Genomic DNA, 25,122 nt, shown 5'->3' with positions numbered 1-25,122 from the left:
ATAACTATTATTTTTGGTACTGTATAATAGTGAAGGATCTTTGTATCAAATCAATGTGTACAATTTCTGCTGGATATGTTGGAATGGGTGTCTGTTTGAGTTTAGGTTTGTTCGGGTTTCTATCATATTTGTTAGTGTGGCAGACTTCGCACTTGTCGGTGTATTTTTTTACTAGACTTGCCATGCCTGTAAAATAGTATTTTTCTAGTATTTGTTCGTTGTTTTCCTTCCAACTACGATGGGCCCTCCTATGTACATCTTCCATTATTTTAAGCTTGTTTTCTTCTAGACGAATGTCCTCTACAATTCTTTGAGTAATCCTTACTTTGTAAAACTGTAAATGCTCCCAGTATACTTCTTGCAACATTTGTATATAGATATCTGGAATTCTTATTCCATTGGTCACAAATGGTAGTAATTTTTCCTTCAATGTCCTAATAAGATCGGGTTTGGTGATTGTTGAGAAGCTTACGTAATGTCTGCTGAAATTCGGATTCGGTTCTTCATGATTCCATTGTGGTTCCATTTCCTACGCTAATTATTATTTGATTTCTGAATGAACTTATAGGCCCTTCGCTGTGAGATATTAGATCTGAGCTATCTTCTTCGGCACTATGAGCCGTATCCGTCGATGAAGAGTCCTGAGGTTCGTTGTTTTCATCTACAGTGTCCGTTGAAAAACTTCTTGTGTTACTGATTTCTTTGTATGTAAGAACATCTTTTGGTAAAATTTCAACCTACTTAAAAATATGATTTCTTTAATGTTTCCAATTTGTTCCAATAAAATCTTTATATTTTCACTAATTTCATTTTTTATTATAAAAAGTTCAAGTTTTGTTTCAATTTCTGCTATGCGATTACTAAAATTATTGATGGTTTCACTAATGTTTTTTTAACTAAATTAACATGTTTCGACTTGATCTGAAATTTCTTTGTTGATTGATATTTGAGCGTTTAAGTTTTCTATAGCATTTATATTGTTACTGTCTATGACTCTAAAATCTTCTTCTATTTCTTCACGTTCGTCATTATCCATGACTCCAGTAAGAAATCGAAGACCATTTCCAACCAAATTTACCAAATCTCTACAGAGTTTTACTATGTAATTCGTTTATGTTCAGTTCTATTTTAGCTATACTTTCTTCATACTTTGATAAATCTATTATATGCAAAATTTTGCTGTAGTTGTAGATAATTTTTAGTTTTTGTTCTTGAAACAAGAACAAGATGTATCCATTACCGGATACCAATTCCGTAATTTCAATAGATGACTTTAATAAAACTGGAGTTTGATATAACAATAGTAATAAAAGAATGATTGCTGAAAAAAAAAGAAAGAAAGGAAACGCTTGCTTAGAATTATAAGGTTCTATAGTGACCAACTATCGTTTTGAGTAATTGAGCTTTAAAGATTTGCTATCTCAGATTTTTTTAATGTGTCAACGTAATAAAAAATTTATGTTATCAATTTAATCTTTTTGGTAATTTAAGGCCAAATAAACATGTTTTACGCTCTGGGAATTTCTTTTTTTCTTATTATTTAAAATTTAATTTTAACATAGAATCATGAAAGTGAAAAAAGTCGTTATCTTTTTACATAAAAGGTTCTATGTGGAACATAGAACTTTTTTATATTAATTGCTTATACGCAGTTAGTATACGAGAAAATTATACTAACATTTTAAATAAAAATCAATGTTTATCCAAATTATTATTTATTTAACAAATTTATAAATTTTATATACGGAAAAACAAAAACATCTTCGTCTTCATCATACAAACATAAAATTAAATTCTTTTTCGTTTATATTTAATAATAATAATATTTAAAAATTATACGGTCTGAGATCCTTTTTTTTTTTAAATTTTAGAAAACAATAGTATGTAATTGAAAAAGTAAAAAATTCTGTTTTTTAAGTTTTATGTACTTGTGTTTTCACTTCGTTTTAAAATATTTTCAAAATATTCCTTATCACCAAGCGGCATAAATTTTAACATTGAGCTGAATGATTTTACTTTTGATGCGTTTAATTCAGTTTTAAGTACCATATTCCTTGGTGTTGCGAGTTCAAAAAATATTTCACCACAACTTAGCTTACATTTTCTTTTGAGTGATCTTGTGTTTTTCAAATTCCCAGTTTTCATTCATTAGTGGAATGACTTGTTGAATAACTTATTGTTGTTAAATTCTGACTAAAGTTCAACTCCACTACTTTGGTAAACGTAATTTCTTTAAAATTTAATGTACCAGCACAATACTGATAATTTTTAAAGTCATTTTCATGCATTTGCAACACCTGAAATGGTTCCTTATTATATTTTATTTTTAATAATAAACGTAACAAACTTAAGGGTGAAAAAAATTCTTTTTTTTTTCGTAATTTACGTTCAATTACGCTATGAACGAGTCGATTTCCTGTATATATGAATGTCCAGGTGTAGAATATTTCATTTTTACAGTAGAAATTAAATTATTATTTTTTAAAAAGTCGATTAACGCAAATGACATTATCGAGTTCCTATTTTGTGGAACACACGAATCGCTCCACAAAATTAATTCCGTAATATCTGGGTTGTCATTGTAAACTGCATTTAATATTTTTATTAAAGCACTAGCAATGTCGTTTCCACTACGACCCATTTGCGTTTCGTTCCATACAGCACAATAAGCTCTACTAGTAGTTGACAAATGGGCTGTTAAATTATAAACGTTTAATTTTGTAGTATAAAAAAATGAGCTTATTTCTGCTTTCGGGCAGGTAATTACATTTTGCAGATCGAAACTTAGCACAGCCAAATTGCTTTATCGATCTAGATCTCTTTTTTTACGTGCAGACTCTTTTTCTGTGACATGAGTATCATATTTTAGTTTAATTTTCTCAGATAGTACTATATTATTGTTTTCCAAAGTTTTAATTTCCTCACACAAATCACATCGGTCTTCTTTTGGAAAATGAAAAGATAAATTAAATTCGTTGAGAAAAATAGTTCTGTACATAGATAGAGAAAATTAGTACGATTTTGGCTTAAAATATTTTCTTTGTAACATCTATACAAATTAACGAAATCGATTTATATAAGATTAAAAAAATAATTTTATTTTTCAACTTAAACCGACATAGGTTTCACTTAAGACTAGTTTTACAATATTAATTCCAAATTATTTTATAATAATTTTTAGTTTAGGTTAACAATTTTATATTTGATATTTAAAATAATTGATTTTACAAAATAAGCATAATTAACATTTCATAATGTGGGAAAATTACTTTAAAAACCATAAAGCAGATGCGCATCTAAAGCTTTGTGAGAATTTAGTTGAAGCTTTATTCCCATAAGTGTAAAAGTGCTGACTTAGCATATTAGCTGTTATGTTGGCTGTTAGCTGTTATGTTAACTCCTCCCCCTTTAAAGATCCGCGTCTCGTGGATTGGAAATTCAAGGTGATAGGTTGTAATCCAGTTTGGCCTGTTTCGCTTGTGTAATTTATTGGAGGCAAGACCCATTTCCTGCGAAGATTGCGATGATTCTTGAGTAGGATGACCAAAAGTATAATGATGATAATCGGCCAACCGATGATGTTGGTGACAATAAAGCCTTGTGAATTCGTGAAAAGTTTTTGAAGCTTCATGACATTTGTGAGATGTAGATCGTGCAAGTATCTCAAGTTGAGTTTGATTCCCTTCTCAGTAATGTTCGATCGCAAAATTGGTGGTAAGATTTGTGACATTTTGACTTCTTTGTTACTGAACAGTTTGTCCTTAATTTGTAGAGATTCATTATGATATCCTGGTAGAAAACTTCCTTGTTGAATTGTTACATATGATACTTCCATTGAAATTAGTCAAAAAGATAACGTTTTCGCTCAGTTGTTCGATGACTTCTTTGGTATTGAGTTCGTACTCACATTTTGCACAGTGTTGAATTCTTCACCATTATCGCTGGCTGTGCATATTCCATTGCTTCTATTATATTGAAGTATGGAAGGGTTTCTAGCTCTGCTATCAACTGTGTAATTTCTGCTGTGTCTAACAAATTTGTGTTGATTATCCCATTTTTAGCAAATTGTACTGCCCGTACAATTTCTTTCACTTCTTCCTTTATTAGATTTACTCCGTTGTAGGTTACTTGTGTGCCATCTAATTTTTCGCTATATTCTCTTATTTTGTTATATTCTTTCAGGATTTGATGATTTGTCTTCATTAATACTTCGTTTACTTTATATTGTTGGTTGTTGTTTTCAATGATGTTATTTTGGCTTGTCAATATTTTGTCCCAATCTTCTGCATCTGGGTTTCCTGCGATCCACTTCCATGACCCTATCCAGTTTATTGACCGTTTAACTCTTGGTGCAGCTTCTATAAGTTCTGCTATTAGCCTTTTAGTTTGGTTGCTGTTATAAATTAGGTGGTCTTTAATGGGATTGCCTGGGTCTAACTTTCGGATGTCCAGTGTTGTTTTTTCCAATATGTCCACATAGGTTGCCAAGTTAATTACATGTACAATTTTGAACGTGCCATTGATGATGCGGCCACTTCCTTTTTTGATTGATACCATGGGAGTGTTGTATTCGTATATATTGAGTGCCAATGCCAGCGTACAGATTTCTAAACTAAGGAATAAAAATAAAAGGATTAATTATTTGGTATGTTTTTTATATGCGCCTTAAGAATTCGGCATCCTGAAGCTGTTGTTACAGTGACCCTATTATTCTTTGCAACTATTTCTTTTTTAAATTTCGGTTTATTCTTGCCCTGAATTTGCTTGACTGACGTGTAAATTGTATCTCCTGTTTCATGTTCTTTAGGTTTGAGTCTTTTAAGATTTTCTCTAGTAACTTTGCTTTTTTGATTTCTTTTTATACGCTCCACAAGATCTTCGCTAACTTTTTCCTTGAAGTCCGTCAAATTTTGATAGTTAATACGCTGTATTCTGCCAAAAAAATGTCACTTGGTTTTTTCTAAGTTACTGAGTGCACCGTATTGTTGTAACGATCTACAGCTATGTATATTAGTTCTTTCATTTCAAGGTCCTCATATTCGTTCTTCAGGCATCTAACGATTTCCATAATTCTTGAATGAACTCGTTCCGCAGTCCCATTTACTTCACTTCTTTGCGATGGCGTTAAATAGATTTCGAAGTCAAGTGTTTTCAAATAATCCGTAATTATAGGACTAATAAAACTTTTCTCGTTATCCATAACAAATGTTTTGGGTGATGTAAAGTAATGAAGGATTTCGATTATTTTATCTCTTACCACTAGGACTGATTTGTTCTCTATATGAAAAAATTTTGCAAATTTAGAGAATTTGTCCACACATGTGATGAATTTTTCGTTTGTGACTTCAGTGATGTCCATATGCAATATTTCCGTGGGATATGTTGGAATCGGTGTTTTTTGCAGTTCTGGTTTATGAGGGTGCCTGTCATATTTATTGGTGTTGCAGATTTCGCAGGTTTTGGTGTATTTCCTTATTAGTGCTGCCATTTGCGGGAAGTAGTATTTCTCGAGAATTTGATCTTTGTTCTCACTGCAGTTGCGATGTGCCCTACGATGTTCTTCTTGGATAATTCTGAATTTATTTTCTTCTTCTAGTATATCCTCTACCAATCTTTGTGTAATGCGAATCTTGGTATATTTCGTTAAGCATTTGAATATTTTGTTCCGGAATTTTAATGCCGTTAGTGGCTGCTGGATTTAGTCTTAATTTTAAAATTCTGGTTAACGATTCTTTATTTACTTCCGGCAAGGATATGAAGTGTCGTCTGTATGACTGAAACGGTTCTTCTGTAGCGATGAATTCTTTCCCTTCTTTAATAATAATCTGATTTCTAAATACATTCAAGGGTGCTTCACACTGTGGTATTAAATCCATACCGTCCTCTTGTGCACTATGGGCCGTGTCTGTTAATGATGTTGTTAGGACGTTGGCTTCCTGTTGCAATCTTGACAGGGAATCTGCTACTTTATTTGTGCATCCTGGCTTATAAATGAGCTCATAGTTAAATTCTTCAATTCTCGCCTTCCACCTTTTTAATTTGGCATTATTGTTTCTGTTGCTTAGGCTAAAGGTCAGCGGCTGGTGATCTGTAAGAATTTTAACTTTTTTCGCACCGTACAAATAATTTCTGAGGTTGTCCAGTGCGCATATTATTGCCAGCATCTCCTTTTCATTGGTAGCATAGTTTTCTTCCGTTTTATTCAATGATCTGGATACGTAAGCAATTGGACGATCTTTTCCTATTTCGCCTTGCGATAGGACGGCTCCTATAGCTTGATTAGATGCGTCCGTTGTCAGTACGAAAGGCTTTTCGAAATCTGGATATGCTAGCATTTCTGATGAGGATAATAAATCCTTCAAATTTTTAAATGTTGAAGTTGTTCTTTGTTCGGGGAAATTTTAACTTTTTTTGACTGATTCGGTTTTATCTGGCTTTTTTCACCTCTTGTAAGGTTTGTTAATGGTTTTGCCACCTTCGCAAAATCTTTTATAAATCGTCTGTAATATGAAGCAAGGCCTAAGAATCCTTTAAGATCTTTCAGATTTTCAGGTGCTTTGATGTTTTTAATTGCGACGATTTTCTTCGGATCTGGCTTAATGCCATTGCTGGTGATAACATAACCTAAAAACTCCGTTTCTTCCTTTAGGAATTCTGTTTTATCCAGATTAACTTTTAACTTCGCTTCCTTCAGTTTTGCAAATATTTTTTCAACATTCTCCAGGTGTTGCTCCGTATTCAAAAAAATTTTTTATTTTTCTCAATGGTTGATAATTTTTCCGAAATATAATTTTTTATTATTGGTGTGAAAAGAAAACTTCCTTTTATTCGGAATAAAATACTTTTATTTTTCGCTAATATATTTCGTGCGCTACATACGCACTTTATCAAAGCTGATTTTCTTCTAATTAAGACAACAAACAATAAAAATCGAAATCTATTAAAATTAGGAATATTATACCTGACTTAATATAATCTACCTGACTTAATCTAGAATTTGATTATTTATTTATTTTTTTTTTTTGTAATTATTTACAAACTAAATTTATACCTGTTTTAAACCTTAAAACTGGTCAAATAATTAATTTAAAGAGCCAAGTAGCCGCGTTACCTTCGTCCGTGTTTAGTGGGCAGTCCTTGTTTGATTTGTATATCTGCATGCTTTCATGAACTTCTCTCCTGTGTTTTCCTTTTATCTCTTTTAATACCTTTAAGTTATCTTCCGTGATTGTGTGATCCGTTTCATAAATGTGTTTTGCAACCATAGAATCGAAAATCCGGTTAAATCCTACTCTCCTTGCACGTTTTATTTCACTTAAATGTTCCTTAAGTCTTGTTGTAACGGGTCTCTTCGTTTGTCCTATGTAAAATTTATCGCAATTATTACAATTAATTTTAATAGATTTCGATTTTTATTGTTTGTTGTCTTAATTAGAAGAAAATCAGCTTTGATAAAGTGTGTTGCTCCGTGGTTTTTCCTCCAAATATGATGATGTCATCAATGTATACATAGCAAATTTTGCCTATATATTCCTTATATCACCCTAGAACATCGTCAATCATCCTTTGAAAGATGGCCGGTGCGTTTTTGAGTCCAAACGGGAGCCTGTTGAATTCATATTTTCCGTTCATTGTTGAAAACGCCGTTTTGGGGATGTCGGCTGCTTTTATTCTAATTTGGTGAAATCCGGACGTCAAGTCTATGATAGTGGAATATTTAGAACCTCCGAGACTGGCTATTGTGTTTGAGATATCCGGTATTGGATATGTATCTGACGTTGTTATTTCCTTTAATTTCTTAAAATCAATCACCATACGGTACTTTTTTACTCCTGATGCGTCCATTTTCTTTTCCACAATCCACACCGGTGAATTGTAGGGGCTCTTCGATGGTCTGATGATGCAATCTTCTAAAAGCTTTTTTATTTGATTTTCAACTTCGGATCGCATATTTTCCGGGTGTGGGTACGATTTGGTGTATACTGGGTCTTCGGTAGTTGTTTTAATTTCAGCTCGAACCGTTGTATTAACTGTATCCTTGTTGTCTAGGGGACCAAACAGATTTCCATATTTTTCAATTAATTTAGTTAAATTTTGCTTCATGTTTTCATCTAAATGACTATTATTAGTCATTTATTAGTATTAGCAAAAAATGTATCGTTAGTATAGTTAGTATTAGCAAAAAATGTATAATTTTGAATATTGTACTTCACTAATTCGTTCTCAAAAACCCAAATTTCAGAGACAAAAATAAAGTCCGGCTTCTTAATAAATGTTTCTAAATGTACTAGCAACAAATCAAAGTTTTGTCTTAGGCTTCTTATGTTTTGATGTATTATAAAAAAACAAATTAGTGTTAGAGGAAAATTCAAAAACACTACTACAATTTAAGTCACAATTACTACTATAACTATTATCAAAATCTAAATCTAAGTTATTTTGTTGAATTATCATTTACCTAGAGATTTCATATAATTATGTAAAGCCAGTCTTGTCCTTTGCAGATGCTCTCTGTACTTGCTTATGATGTAGCTTTGCTAAGTCTGTTGGTAAACCTTCTTGGTTGATTAAAAATTTAATATTCATTTGAGTTATACCATCGACACATACATCATTTTGATCAAATAGTTATGCTAAATAAAGTCTTACATTATTATATATTCTATGATCTCTCAGACGCTAAAGCACATATGTACATGCTATCATCTTGCTCAAGCGCTTTTTGGATTAATTTTGCAATTGGTGTGAATAATGGACTGATATAGCTGAATTTTTTATTATCATTTGTAGTAACACTTGGTTTAGTTTGAATGCATGGATTAAGTGTTTCACCTTGTATCCAATTGGAATGCTTTTCCAAATTATTATTAGGTGACGTACTTATAGTATTAGTTATTAGATCAGAATTTGAAACATTGAAATTTCCAATGCTACTACCATTCACAACCATATTGCATGCAATATCACTATTATTATTACTGTAATTATTGTTGTTATTATTGTTCGTATTGTTATTGAAATTAACGTAAACGTTTTACATAAGTGTAAAAAAATAATTTTATTTCACAATTTAATCTCACATAGGTTTTACTTAAAACTAATTTTGCAATATAAATTCTAAATTATTTATAATGAATTTTTGCTAAGCTTGACAATTTGTATTTTATATTTGAATTAATTGATGAGCGACTTTTATGTATAGTTCCCAATTTAATATAAAAAAAATTATTTATTATTTTTTTTCTTTATTATTAATTTAAAATTATTATTACAATATTCCAACCTTATTGATTCAACCTTAACACTATTGACATTTATTGAACAGCGATTCCGCGTCTTTTGCATATTATAACTGAACTAAGCTAATGCTTATTCTAAACTCACATTTTTATACTTTTCTTTCTTTATACTAATCTTTATTTTTATTTATCTTTTTACAAATATTTATTCTTAATCATTAAAATGTAATTAGACAAAGACTGTACAAAATATTAATCTTTATCTAATTGTAAATAACAGAGAATAGACATGTTTCTTTCACAGTTATCTTTTATGCAAACATGTCGATTCTTGTTTTATGTTAGAGAGGTAGATTTTACATTTTTCTTTGTTCTCTTTGTTATTATTTTATATAACTTCTCCCTCCCTATAATTAAAATTCTCCTGAATTTTTGTTTAATATTTAACTTTCCCCTCTATTATGTATATCGGTATCGGCCGATAAACGATAATTTATCGGCAAAATTTTGTGTTTGTATTACCAACATTGTTTATCGGTAAATTTTATCGGAGTCGGGAAAGCTTTTTTTCCCTGTATAGAAAACGTATTAGCTGGTATTATGAAAACGATAAATTGTCGGGTTTTCCCCGATTTAAAAGCTGGTACAAATTTTTAGACGACAGATTTTTTTTTTTGTAAAATCTTCATTTTATCAAGGAAACTGGTGTAATTGATTACTTTTTTAAAATGTAAGCATTTTTTCTAAATTATTTTCTTTCAAAATGTTATTCATATATTTTATTTAGGAGTAAAATCGTAAGCAACAAAAAACAAATTGCGCGGTTAGTAGAAAAAATGGAAGAGGACTTAAATCTGGCAAGGAATGTTTGTTCTAAAGCTATAAGTGTGGCGAAGTGGCAAGCTATAGCATTAGAACTTAACAGCTTAGGACCAAATCGTGATTTTGATAAATGGCAGCGAGTAAACCATTTTTTTTTTCAAAACTATGATTTTTAAGTAAAAATAAATTATACCTGCAGGTTTGGAGTGACCTAAAATACAAAATTCGCAAAAAGGTCGTTGCAAATAAGTCTGAAATTTTGGCAACCGGAGGAGGACCAAATAAATTGCATAATTTTACTGACGTCGAAGAAGCTGTTCTAAAAATAATAAAATTGGATCCTTCAGAAAACTATAGCGGTTCAGCTTTCGGTTTAGAAGAATTTTATTTTGATATGGAAAATGTGTCAGGGCCTGTAGTAGAAGCTCAAGAAAAATCGCTGGACGATACTGATCTGATGATCGAAGGTAATCTGGACCATTCTACAGAAAAATCAAAAAGCAGAAAAACACCACAAAAACAAAAAAAAGAAAATATAGAATTAACAAAAACCAAATTATTACAAACTGAAGTTGATGCACAAACAAATTTTTTCGAAAAACAACTAGATGAAATGAAAAAATTAAGGAGAAGCATAGAAAAAATTGAGAGTTATTCGAAAAAGTTACTAGAACTAAAAGAAAAAAAATTACAACTTAAGAAAGAAAAATTTGTGTTGTTTAAGAAGCATCAAGAAAGTAAAGATAAAGATAGGAAACTGAAACTGCAACTAAAAACTCAAATTTTAGAATTAGAAAAAGAAAACCGTAGTGCTATGCGTGTGTAAATTATTTTTGCTTATTTTGTTTTCTTAGATAAAGAATATTGAATGATGAATTACTTTTCAAAAAATATTTTTATTTCCGTTGATTTTCTTTATTGAAATAAATTTAATGAATTATGGAACTACTATTTAAAAAATATTTTTTATTGATCACCAATTTTTTACAGTAACCGTAATATATTGTCCCTCATTCGTCTTCCTTCATTCAGTCTATTTTATTCTTCTTCCGGAATTTCGTTACTTCCTTCATAACCAATTACTGTATGGTCCATTTCATCATCTAATGCAATGTTATATTTCAAACAAATGTTGTGGAGTGCAACACAAACATTGACTATTTGCGTTGCCTTCTGAGGCGTATAATGTAGCTCCCTTGCACCTAGCAGGCAACGAAATCTACTTTTTAGTAAACCAATCGTTCTCTCTATGATATTCCGCCCTTGTGCATGCTTTTTGTTGAAACGAGCTTCCAAAGACGCCTCCTCAGTATTTCTGAAAGGTGTTAGCATATATGGTGCCAAGGGATATTCTGAATCTCCTACAATCAAACATTTCATTTGTTATTTTTTTATTTTTGCAGAATATGTATACACATATTAATCACTCACTCAGAAATTTAAAATCATTTCGTCCACTACGATAATCACTCTCAATTTTAGCTTTTAAAGCTGACACGTTCCAAATATGCGAATCGTGATAACTTCCTTTGTATTTGGCATTCACATAACGTATGTTCATTACGTGGTCACATACCTAAAATTATTTTTTATTATTAATTTAATTTAGGTGATTATTAAAGTAACTTACTATCAATGCATTTAAACTACAAAATCCTTTTCTGTTGTAGTATAAATGTTTTACTTCTTCTTTTGGACTTATTATTTTTATGTAACTTCCATCTATGCAACCCACAATATTTGGGAAGCCCGTTTTTTCGTAAAAATAAATTTTGGCACGTCGTTCTTCCTCTTTACTGTACTCAAATTTAATCCACTTCGGACATGAACGCTTTTCAACTGCGTTGAACACCTCTTTTAAACAAACTGATACAGTAGGTTGAGCTGAACCTAAATTAAAATCGTTGCCTAAGCTCAGTTGATAGCTTCCTTGTGCACAAAATTTTAAAGCACATGCCAGCTTTATGATATTAGGTACAGCGCGTTCAGTTTTTGTTATTTTAAGTTGGTCTTCTATTTCATTCAATAAATCTCGAAAAGCTTCCTTCGATAATCTGAAATTCTGGATAAACCTAAAAAATGTGTACATATTATATAAATAATAAAATAAAATAGGTACATAAACATACATTTTGTTGTCTAAATCCAATGGATTAGTTGAATCTCTTATATGTCGTCTTTGAATAGCTTGCGTTTCTTCACTTACTATCGTTTCTTCACTTTCAAAATATAATTCACGCGACATTTTCCCGATATATGTATATTTTTATTTTACAAATTTAACAGAAAATAATTTGCTTACAACAACTTTTTAGCACATCAAAACCAAATTCAAAATAATTTTAAAAATTTTTTGACAATAACTTTTGAAAGAAAACAAATGTCATTAGAAAAAAAAACTTTTTCTCCAATTTACAAAAAAAAATTTGTATGAAAAGGCTTCTTTTAATCGGTTGAAATATTTTTATCGGTATCGGTTCATAATACAGAAGAAACCTAAAACCGATAAGAACTGCCGATAATATATCGGCCGATACCGATGTTCATAATAGAGGAGTTTATTAAATGAAGGCGGGAGTACTTTTAATTTTATTGTATTATTTAAGTTATCAGAAGTATCTTCTGAATTTTTGAAATTTGTACATTTTTTCTTTATGCAAATTCTTATTACTATGAATGTTAAAAATATTGTTATGAATTTACTTAATATTATCAAGATTACATTTATTGTTATTGACTCTGTTTTGTCATAGGATTTAGCCTGTTTTTCTGTTATTTCTTCTAAATTATTTTTATATTTTAAAAAGAAATCTTCAAAGGTTGTTTTATCTGTAAAGCTATTTATTATATTGCTAGGGTAATAAAATCTTTTTTTTTTGTTTTTTCTAATATATTTGAAAATACTTGTTTAAGAATATATAAAGTACAGTTATTAAAATGTATTAAAATATTATTAGAGTTATATTATTAGAGTTAGTTTTAGAGTTATATTTTTGGCATTTTTTATTATTATGGTTTGTTCTTCTAACGATTGTATTTCTATTGAATTATTTTTTATTAGTTTACAATTGTTTTTATAGATACAATGTTTGGAAATTTCTAGTTCATTAATTGTTTCTGTTTCTTTATATTTGTAATGTCTATTATTGATACTTTTGGGATTTTAACTGCGAATATGATTAAATTTTCTTTAAAATGAGTAACTCCTAATTTTATGTATTTTAATTTATAGAAGGCTATTTCGTATTTTTCTGTTTTTTCGTTTGTCAGAATATTTGGGTGCAATATACCATGTTTTGCCGATGCCAAATTATCTTGAATGCGATTCACCTTTTCTTTTATTAATTGTATATGTAAAAATTGGTCAAAAAGTATATATTAACTTTGTTTAACTTTGTTTACTTATTATGTTTATTTTTTGATTAATCAAGTCTCTGTCTTTTAAAATGATATCCCTTAATTGGATAAGAGTTCTATTAAAATTATCGTTTATAATAATTTGTTCATTCGAACTTGATATCAGTTCCCTATTATTTAAGTCTAGAGTTCTTAAATATTTTTCTAATGTAATTCTGTCTTCGTCGTTCATTGTACCGAATAACCATTTAGATACGTCCTGTCATGTATCTTATTATTTTTAATATTTCGGTCGGGTCAATAATATGTAAAATTATAGTAGACTCTGTTGCTATGTCTGTTTTATCCATATTTATTATGGAAAATCCATTTTGGTAGTTAATGTATCGTACTAGTAGTGTCGCTTTTGTTGGTGTTAGTAACGGTATGCAAGTTTTATCTATATTATATTTTACAAGATTTTTCCAGTTCATGAACAGGTATACATATAATCTAATAAATAACAAAAACAAAAAAATGAAAATAGCAAAAGAGAATACTGGGTAGATACATTACTCAATTGATTATACATACTGTAAAACAAAAACAAAAAATGAAAAGCGAAAAGCGAAAGAGAATAAAAAAAGAGTAGTAATATTTTTTTTGTTTTTTTGCTTTACTACCATAAACAAAAATAAAAAGCAAAAGGAAGCGAAATATTTTAAATGAGTTAAGTAAGAGTAAAATAATTTTTTGTTGTTGTATTTAACATGGAATGGAATTAAAAAAAATAAAACTAAAAATTGTGAGAGATATATGAACACGAATAACGTTACGTTACGTACTAAGGCAATTATTCTTCGTGTGCTTGCGAAATTTCAATTGAGTAAGTAGCCAAGCCAGGTCTGTATAAAGAAAAGAGGCATTGATTTTTTATTAATTCACATTCACTTTGGTTTTAAAGTTTAACGTGAAAGGTACTATTTCCAATTGCGGATTCTTTTCTTTTTAAAAAATGGATAACAAACAAATGATGGAAATATTTTAACAGATAACGTTGTTTATAAGGAAATTTTTCGTTCTTAAATGTTAACTAATTCTTAAATTGAATTTTAATCATATCTATGTAATTAACAGTGACACATATTACATCTTAAAATTTATTAAATTAAAAATATTTCCATTACTTGCTGCTTATAAGCAAACCACAGGGGCCCCTAGTGTTTATATGTTTTTCAACTACCGAAAAAAAATGAAAAAAAAATAAAAATCAAAACACAATAATTTATTAAATTTGAAATTTTTATTTATTCTTTCAATTTTTAATTTTCTTATTCATTTAAATTTTGTTTTTCTTATTCTTTTAATATTTTATTTTTAGGTTCTTTTAATTTCAAATTTATTTATCTTCTTTGCTCCTCTTTTAGTTTTAAATTTCAAAGAGTTTAAACCTTTGTTTAACATCACAACTTATTACTCTAAAAGGTAATAACTGAGTTTATTTACTTATATTAACTATTACTTCATTTCACTCTTAAGGAACTAACAAGACTGACTATAAAGAATTATAAAGAAACATCACATAGTAAAGGTTTCTCATTGAAATTTGTTAATCGAGCATTTTTACGTCGTATGATTTTTACACGTGAAAAATTATAAAAAGGTAAAAATGCTGATTTGAAAATTTTGTTTAAAAGTTTCGCAAGACTTTAAAGAATAAAAAAAAATTTAAGTTATTTATTTTAAGCTAAGGTGAAAGTGACGGGTTGGATTACAATTTTATTAGGTTGGATAACCGAATATATGACCTCCCCCTCCTTAAGACTGTTGTTCTCCTAAACATACTTATCTTTATTTTTTTTAAAATATTCTATGTGATCTTTCTTGTGATATAAAAATATGATTATGTATTGTAATTATTGAAAAGATAAAAATAAATGTTGTATTGAAATAGATTATTACATTGTTTTTATTTTTTTCAAAGGAAATTTGTTTAATTTTTTCATTATTTTCTATTTGTTTTACATGAATTGTTTCTAGATTAATGGTAAAATTTAAGTTTTCTAATACTGAATACATAATTGGGTATTACAATTTTTGGGTTAATTTCAGTAAAATTTTCAAATAAAATTATTTGAAAATTTTGAGTTATTAATGTAATTAAAGTTTTGAGTTATTAATTTATAATTTTGTATTATTTGCATTACCGACCAAAACCATACTAACTTCAATTTCTGTTATTTTTAATTTATTTTCTTGAATTTTAAAACAATTTTCATGTGAATTATTAATTAAATTTTGTAAGCAATTCGATGCTGGTTTTAGCTTATTTACATATTTTTCCTCATTCAGATAGTAGGTTTTATTATGGAAGACTATGACGTCAGTTATTTCTATGGAAATTTTTTCGAATTTTGAATTAGGAACTGGAATTATTTTGAAATGATTTGCTGTATCTTTGCTAAACTTAGGAATTTGTAGGATAAGTCCTTAGATTCAGGACTTAATAGCGATCTTATTATAGTTTGATATTTTGCAAACATAATATTTTCCTGAATCTTTTCGATTTCTTTGTTTAGAAGATTTATGTTTGTTAAAATTTGAAGGTATTGTAATTGATTAACGATATTTCTGTGGTCGGTTGAAATATAATTTGAAATTCTTTCTATTATTATTTGATTTTGTTTTATATTCTCTTTAAGTGAGTTGATATTTTCCTGAAATATCGAATTAATTTTAATTTGGTTATTAGTATTTGTAATTACATTGTTATTATTTTGTTCCATAACTCTTAAATGATTTTCTAGCTCATTTTTGTCTTCTTGGTCCATTGTTCCGAAGATCCATTTAAGAAAGGATCCTCCAATATTAATTAAAGCTCTTTTAGATCTTAGAGGTAAAATAGTTTTAAATGAATGGTTAGTTTTATTTATTTTATTTTTTAGTATATTATAAAAGTTTTTATTTAAATTATTATTAACGAACGATAAATTATTTATTTGACTTTCTATTATATTTACTAATGTTTGAATTTCAGTTAAATTAATTATATGAATTATTTGGTTATAGCTTTCGATAATTTCAACGTTTTCATGTTGTGTTATGGTGAATCCGGCTTCGGTTTCTAAATTATTAACATTTATTATTGTTGCTCGGCCCGGGGTTGTTATTAGTATTAACGTTAGAATTATTTTTATTATTTTTATTACCTGTAAATTTAAAATTTCTTTTAATTCGGATTGGATGAATGTTTCTATTTCTAGGATCTTTTAATCTATTTTGTTCGAGCTTAGTTTTAATTTTAATATATTTGTGTTTGTAATATATTAAAATTTTATATTTTTTTTAATATATTTTTTTTTGTATAACGAACTGCTTCGGGATTTTCTATTAAAATTTCAGAAGAATCTTCAGGTATAAATTCTTTTCGATTTTGATTTGCCTTATTAACTATTTTTGATTTACAATTTGCTAATCGTTTTTTGATAACAGATAAATTTGGGACATTATTTTTTAAAAAGTCAATTGGTCTTACCAGCGTTACCGACTGAATGCTACTGTTGTATTTCTCGGTCGCGAACAAAATTTTTTCGAGGGAAGTTAATTTTGATTTTTGGGCGTCTAATATACGCAAATGTTCGTTCAGAGTTCTATGAACTCGTTCAATTGGTGAGTTATTTGATATAATTATTTATCCAGTATAGGAACGTGGAGAAGTAAAGTGTACTTCAATATTTGATTCCCTCATGAAATTTTTTAAGTCTAGGCTGTTAAATTCGTTATCAAAATCCATTTTCCTTGGTTTCCCGAATATTGCAAATCTATTCTTTAACGCGTGAATAATAGTTATTGTATTACGATCGTTTAATATCTGAGCCAAGAGATGTTTTGTAAATTTATCTACTATGGTGAGAAAAACTTTCTTATAAGAGAAAAATAAATCTGCGTGCAAAATGTCGTTTGGCTCCGTAGGTCTGTAATTTCGAATTTATATTTGTTTGGCTTTCTATCGTACTTAGCCATGTTGCAAATATCACAGTTATTTATATATTTTTGTATTAGCTCTTTAAGTTTAGGGAAGAAATAGATATTTTTAATTTCGCCATAATTTTCTATTATACCCCTATGGTTAGTTTTCATATGGGTCTGTTCGATTATTTTTATTGCTTCGTTTTCGCTTTCGAGATCGATGGCTTTGTTAGAGCATTTTAAAACTTTAAGTTTTTTGTTACTTGAAAAAAGTTCGATTAATTTGTTTTGCAGTATGTTATATAAAATAAATCATATCTGAATAAATCCCAGTCGTACCTCTCCTCACATATTTACGTAAAATATTATTGAGGTGCTTATCGTTATTTAATTCATTTTCTGATATATAAATTTGATGGAAAGTTTTGTATTTAATAATTAAGTCTTGTGTTTTTTCTTTAACTAAATGGATCTCACTGATATATTTATTTATAATACTTTCTGTGGTAGGAAATTGGCCACCCAAATCTTCGATGCCACTGTGAATTGTTGCTATCTCAGAATCATTTTTATCTAAAAGGTTAATTTCGCAAGTTTCGGTGTTAATACGACTTACGAAGCCTGCGACCCTATTTTCTTTTCCTTTGAGATATTTTACCTCGAAGCCATATTCGTTTAGTTTAATTTTCCGTCGTTGAAGTTGTAAATTAGGCTGTTTAAGTGAGCTGAGCCACACTAAAGGACGATGGCCCGTTTGAATGGTAAATTTCACTTCATACAAATACGGTCTAAAATATTTGGTTGCCAAGGAGTTGAAAGGAGTTCTTTCTCAATAGTGGAGTATTTCACTTCATGGTCATTTAATGTCCTACTCGCGTAAGAAATAGGATGGCCCTCTTGCTGTAACACAGCCCCTATCGCATAATTCGAAGCGTCGGTAACTAAAACAAAGGTTTTCTTAAAGTCAGGATATTTGAAATTTTTTTTTCTACAATAGGTCTCAAGAGAAATATTATTTTTCTGGATTGCATATCTTGAAAAATTTATATTTATAGACGGACATAAAAATGTTATCGAAATTTTGAAATTATCAGCGAAATTAACTAACAAATTTATCAGAAAAACTTTATCCCAGATTATTAAGTTTTGAGCTAAAATTTAAAAAATCAAATGGCTGAAAATTCTGAAGCAAAAGTACCTACTCATAAATAATTAACATATGAAGGGTGACCTAGAAATACAGTATTACTACACTATTTAGCAATTGAAAAATAACAAATTAATTTAGCATTTATTATATTTTATTACAAAATTTTTGTTACAAATTTATTACAAATTTCATTATTTTGATGATGATTTTTCCTTCTTATTATCGTTCTTCTTAATGTGTTCTAATCGCATTTTGAAAATTGTATTATTTACTTCTCTTCTGATATTACCCCATATTGAAATAGGTTTGGATCCATCTTTCGGTTTATCCATTTCTTTTATTCAATGTGAATTCTTTAAAGCGTATATACTAATTAATTTAAATTTTCAATATCGAAAGTTTTTACAGAACTATTTTGCTGTATCAGCATTTTTAATAAAAAAGTATTTTCAAGCGCACAACTTCCAATATGATTAAACAAACATCTTTTTGAAAATTTGATTTTATGTTGTTGATTCTTTCGTAGTACTTTCAAACTTGTTGAATCTTGTTCATCTAAATCTAGTATATTGTAACATTTTAAGATATTAGAAATCCATTGTTTTTTTTCGCTCATATACATATTTGTTTACATTTTTTATTGTTTACGAATTTTTTTTAAAAAATTGATGACATTATTAAAAGACCTTTCACCGTCACTCCATTCAAAACCATGATAATTTCTTGTGAGCCAGTTATTTGTATATTTGGTTTTTGATATCAAAAAGTGATAACTATATGGAGGTCTTATTATGAAATGGTGAAATTCATCATTTGATGAAAGTATAGCAATTTCTTTTAAGATAAATTTGTTATCATTGTCTCTAAAGCCTTGAATATCAACTATAATGTATTTAATTTCTATATAATGTATAAAATGTGCTATACAATGTGATTCAGTCATAAAATAATATTTGAAACAAAATGAAGATATTTCAAATATACAACAAGACTTGATATGGAATGAGTTGATTTTGTTGTTTGACACTAGCAGATGTTAAGTTAAATTTTATTGACTTCTCCACTCAATGGCTAATATTTAACTAACCGATCATGTGTATACTATAGTGTATTCATATAATACAACTGTAGTCAATAATTTTAATGTTAGTTCAAAACATAAAACCATAACTTGAAAAAACCCTGAAACAATAAAGTCTTATAAAAACGCAAAAAAACTCTGAAACAGTAAGGTCCTATAAAAACTCTGAAGCAATAAGACTCTATAAAAACACAAAAAACTCTGAAACAATAATGTTCTATAAAAATAAAAATACAATCTATTTGGTTTAATTTTTTTTATTTATATATTAATTCTTCTATAATCTGCGGCTTCCACCTCTAACTCTTCATCCCAATCTTCGTCGGAGGCCGCTTCTGTCTCTATAAAATGTAATAATTTGAGGCAGAAACTCTTGTTAGAGTTTCTCCCCAAATTGATTATACTATAGAACCCTGTGTTGAGTTCGTCCACATCTCCATCTCTCAGATATGAATATCTAGGAGGTAAAAATACCTCCCGCTGACCCGTCAGCCCCAACACCACTCGTTCTCCATATTGTTTGAACTCTTTCTTCGACCACACAATATTGTATTGCTTATTAACCGTCATCTGCTCTAATTTTATAATCTGAGTAGGACAGAAACGATTATTAAATGATTTTATGAATGCGTCCATTTTCCTCTATTCTTCTTACAATTTTAAATAATATTTTTTATTTTCTATCCCTTTTATACTATTTGTAAGCCTATACGCAAAGAACACTTAAAAGAAAAAAAACGCAAATTTATCAATTATATCTAATATGCAGTGCCGGTTCTAGAGCTTTTATATGTGTAGGCGAGATGTGAATTTGCCGCCCAAAAAAAAAAAAGGGAATTATGTATATTTAAATTGAAGAAAAATAGAAAAAAACTAAAAACTAATATATATATATATATATATATATTTATGTTATTAGAAAAATTATAGAAAAACCAAAATAAAAATAACAAAATTCAATTTATACCAAAAATAATACACAACTCATACAAATCATAATTAAAAGTGGATCTTCCTTGCTTTCAATTCGACAAAATCTTTAACTAACTCTTCCATGTCTAATTGATCAGCAATTTTTTTTGTTTAGCAAGAAAATAAACATTCATCAGTAAACCGTCAATTAAATATTATATTCAATCTTTTATATTGTAAAATTTAAATAAATGTAATTTGTAAAAAATATAAAATTTTATAAAAATCATGAATAATCAAATTAGAAAAATCATATAATTGTTAAATAAAAAATTTGAAATTATTACTGTTTAAAAATAAAAAAATTAAAATTTATTGAATAATTTATTCTATAAAAAGAGGGTTTCTTTTTTTATATGAAAAGAAAATTATTGATTATTGCTTTATTTTATTTGTTACCTGAATATTTAAATACCAAGATCGTATACACATCATGTGTAGAATTTTGAAAAGTTAACTTAACATTTCTTTGTGAATTTATGGATTACAAAGTAAAATTTTTGTTCTGAACAAGCTTAGAGTCGAATTGTCTTTTTAATTTTGCAAAATGATGTCACTTAAATCCTGTAAAGTCGGTATATTTTCTTCAAGTGCACCCGTATTATTTTGACTTGTAACTATAATATTATTAGTAGTTACTTTTATTGAATCAAAGAGTTTATTGTTGAAAGATCATTTTCCAAAACTTCTTCGATCATTTTGTTTCGATCTGGTGCAGTCAGAGAGCAATTTTTTAAAGAAACTTTTTTTATATGCCTTTTTTCCTTGAAATTTGAGGATAATCTAAAAATGAAATTTAGCTTTAGTGAGATTTCAAAAAAAAAAATAAAACAATATGTCCTTACACTTGTTCACTTTCCGTATCCGTACAATTTGCAAGATTGTCTTCAATTTTAAGTGCTTCTGAGAATGATGAAATGTTACAAAATTTTACTACGCATTCATAAGTATCCCAGTTTGAATCAAAATCTGATAAAGCTTTACTTCTCAGGTTTTCTCTTTTAAGTGCTGAAATATTCGTTGGCCAATATAAAATTCCATTTCTTTCCCATTTGCTTGGAATTGCCGTGAAATAAGTATCACCATTTTCCTTGGTGGATACTATTTTGTATGTTCCCGACATTATACCAACAGAAATAAAAGTAGACTAGGGGCCCCTGTGGTTTGCTTATAAGCAGCATTATCTGTTGTAAAAACAGGATTGTGGCAATTAATTTTAAATTAAGTTTAGAAAAATTTGTACATATTATGGCATACATATGCAGGTATATACTTGTATATGCATAAATATCATATTGGTTTGAATACTAATGATAAATAAAAGTAATGGAAATATTTTTAATTTAATAAATTTTAAGATGTAATATGTGTCACTGTTAATTACATAGATATGATTAAAATTCAAATTAAGAATTAGTTAACAATTAAGAACGAAAAATTTCCTTATGAACAACGTTATCTAAATAAGTACGTAACGTAACGTTATTCGTGTTCTTATATCTCTCACAATTTTTAGTTTTATTTTGTTTAATTCCATTCCATGTTAAATACAACAACAAAAAATTATTTTACTCTTACTTAACTCATTTAAAATATTTCGCTTCCTTTTGCTTTTTATTTTTGTTTATGGTAGTAAAGCAAAAAAACAAAAAAAATATTACTACTCTTTTTTTATTCTCTTTCGCTTTTCGCTTTTCATTTTTTGTTTTTGTTTTACAGTATGTATAATCAATTGAGTAATGTTTCTACCCAGTATTCTCTTTTGCTATTTTCATTTTTTTGTTTTTGTTATTTATTAGATTGTATGTATACCTGTTCATGAACTGGAAAAATCTTGTAAAATATAATATAGATTGAATTTAATGCGCTTTTAAGCTTTTACAAAATGAAAACATAAACAATAATTTTTAAGTGTCAATCAAAATTATCAATATGGCAATATGAGTTCTCCCGCTCACTCCAAGTATGTTTTCCTTTTTAAACTTTAGGTGGCGAAGTGGGTCTATGTGGTACTAAAAACTTTTTAGTGACATATCACACATTGTGACTCAAAGTTACGTTGCAGGGACTTTCTTTATCCACTTTGTCACGTTGTGGTACCAAAAGCTGGTTTTGGTTACCATAAAGTTGCAAAAGGTTGAAGTAGACATTTTACTTTTTATATATACAAAATTCAATATACACAAGGGTTACCATTTTACTTTATTAGCAATTATTATAGAGAACTGAAATATTTTATAAATAACATAATAGCATTTTAATAAGGAAGTCATATGAAATTACTTTATAAATTTATGCTACAGAAATAAAATAATGACAAAAAACTTTTTTCAAAATTTTATGTGCATATTGTATGAATTTATTATAATTGAATGTTTAAACAGTAATCAAAAATATTTAAATTAAAAAAAACTTAGATTCGTTCATTATAATTATAATTAGATTAAACAAAAATATCAATTTTTCAAAGCATTTTTTAGCATCATTATTACGTTTTATCTGCAGCTACTTGAGCTTGAGTTAAATTTTTTGACATCTATAGCTTTGGATAAACACCAACAAATTTAAGTTGGCTTAAATAACTGACTTTTTTAAGCTCGAGCTTATAAACGCTAATATGAATTAGAAATTTTACGAAATCGTAAATACATACATATATGTAAGGTAAATTATGATAAAGGTTATATGTTGAGGTGTAAAATGTAATTGAAAAAGCTGAAACCTAAAAGTATAACTTTATATTTTTCTGAAAATCAATTTAGCTAATGGACGGTAAGAACACAGGCTACAAACGTCAAAAATCACTGGACTTTTGTAGCTAGAATCAAATTATTTGTGGTTTATAAGATAAATAAAATAATTTCCGTGTGCGTTTATACTTTGTAATACGTATATCATTATAAGAAAATTAAATTTTGGTTTGTGTTCTAACTTAACGTAATACGAAAAAGCTTATGCGTAAACTAAAATTGATTAAAACAAAATCAAAATGAAATGGAGTGTTTATGAATACATACATGAATTCATTATTAGACACAACGTTTTATTGAAAAATTTTTGAAACGTAATTTAATTATTTCAATATACATATGTATATATATTCATTTATTCAAAAATTACTGAAATGATTTCCTTTGCTCTATAAACTTATTTACAATATTTAAATGTACAATTAAATATTTTAAATATAATTTAAAAATTTATTTGAGTGTACATTTTTTTTAAGAAATTTATACTTTGCAGGTATAAATTTGTACACAAAATAAACTCATAAAAAAACTACAAATTTGTATTTTTTAAAACTAAATTTTTTAAGCAAATTTATAAATAAATAACAGTACATATATTATTAATAAATATACGAGTAAACTATGTAAAAATTCTAGCTTATAAAAAACTTTGATACTACCAATTATAAGATTAAACTTTTTTTTATACTGAGCGAACGGCAACCTTTTATATCAAAAAAATGTTTAATATTTCTTTGTTAAATATAATTATTTCCGGATGGCGCTTGTTTTTTGGAAGTTTTATGGTCATATTTATCAATAAAATTTTGTTCGCAGTACAAAAATATTGAAAAATAGCCGAAGAATTAATTTCTAAAAACCTATAATATTTATTTTACAAAAAAAAATATTAGGTAGACATAACTTTTTCTGACACTTTATATTTTTAATTATACATCATAAGAGAAAAGAGTAGCTTTTTCAAAAAATTAAAATAAATTTGTGTAATAAATATCTTTCTCTTTCAATACTTATAGTTTTACAGAAAAAATTTACATGTGTGTGTAAAGTGCCGAAAACCACACAAAGACTAAACAGGAACGTTTATGTTATGAGTACGGGCACGTTATTTTGTAGCAGAAAGGCACTCAATATTTGTTCCCCATTTTGGTACCAGGCACGTAGCTGCTGAGTACCCGCTGAGTAGCAATAACATATCGCAATTACTTTATCGTTCCAAACTTAGTGACAGTTTACGTTCCAGTCCACAAAAATGCTGCTTGGGATAGCCACACTTCTAACATACGTATTAAAATTTTTAAGCATACTTCTTCAACAACCTTATCAGCAATTTTTTTCTTTTTTTAAATTATTATACAAATTTTTAGTAAAGCTATATACATACATATTTAATGAGAGAATGAAGGAATTGAAAAAACATAAATAAAATTTCAACATCTCTTATCTCAAAACTTTCGTTTTAATACACACACTTATAACACACACATATTACAATTTTTTACGAGCACCAAAAAACGGTACCACCAAAAAACGGTACCACAATTGGAACCACAAAAACATCATTTTTCATATATCCAGAATCCCCCTATCCTAACTACTATAGATATTTCGTAGTTTTACCAAGTCAGTTGGAAGACCTTTTTGATTTATCATAACTTTAATATTAACATGAGTTATTCCATCGACACATACATCATTATTATCAAAAAGGTATGCTAGGTAAAGTCTTACATTATTATAAATTCTATGATCTCATAGACGTGAAAGAACATATAATTTATAGATAGATTTTTGAGTTAATTT

The 25,122-nt window shown here is 28.1% G+C and overlaps 2 protein-coding genes across 2 annotated transcripts; both read right to left on the bottom strand.

The window, feature by feature from the left end:
* Positions 1-11,088: 11,088 nt before the first annotated feature.
* LOC129605914 (putative nuclease HARBI1) lies at positions 11,089-11,455 on the bottom strand. Its single transcript, XM_055515935.1, has one exon. The coding sequence runs from the start codon at positions 11,439-11,441 to the stop codon at positions 11,100-11,102; it is 342 nt and encodes a 113-aa protein (XP_055371910.1). The 5' UTR covers positions 11,442-11,455; the 3' UTR covers positions 11,089-11,099.
* A 29-nt stretch (positions 11,456-11,484) lies between these two features.
* Positions 11,485-18,035, bottom strand: LOC129605894 (putative nuclease HARBI1). The gene is made up of 3 exons (XM_055515891.1): positions 18,025-18,035; positions 11,692-12,133; positions 11,485-11,637 (listed from the first exon to the last, which is right to left on the bottom strand). The coding sequence occupies exons 1-3, from the start codon at positions 18,033-18,035 to the stop codon at positions 11,485-11,487; spliced, it is 606 nt and encodes a 201-aa protein (XP_055371866.1).
* Between the last annotated feature and the right edge of the window lie 7,087 nt (positions 18,036-25,122).

This window comes from Condylostylus longicornis, unplaced genomic scaffold, assembly GCF_029603195.1.
Source record: "Condylostylus longicornis isolate FDR11 unplaced genomic scaffold, ASM2960319v2 ptg000016l, whole genome shotgun sequence".
NCBI classification, from domain to species: domain Eukaryota; kingdom Metazoa; phylum Arthropoda; class Insecta; order Diptera; family Dolichopodidae; genus Condylostylus; species Condylostylus longicornis.
This window is presented reverse-complemented; position numbering and strand designations above follow the sequence as displayed.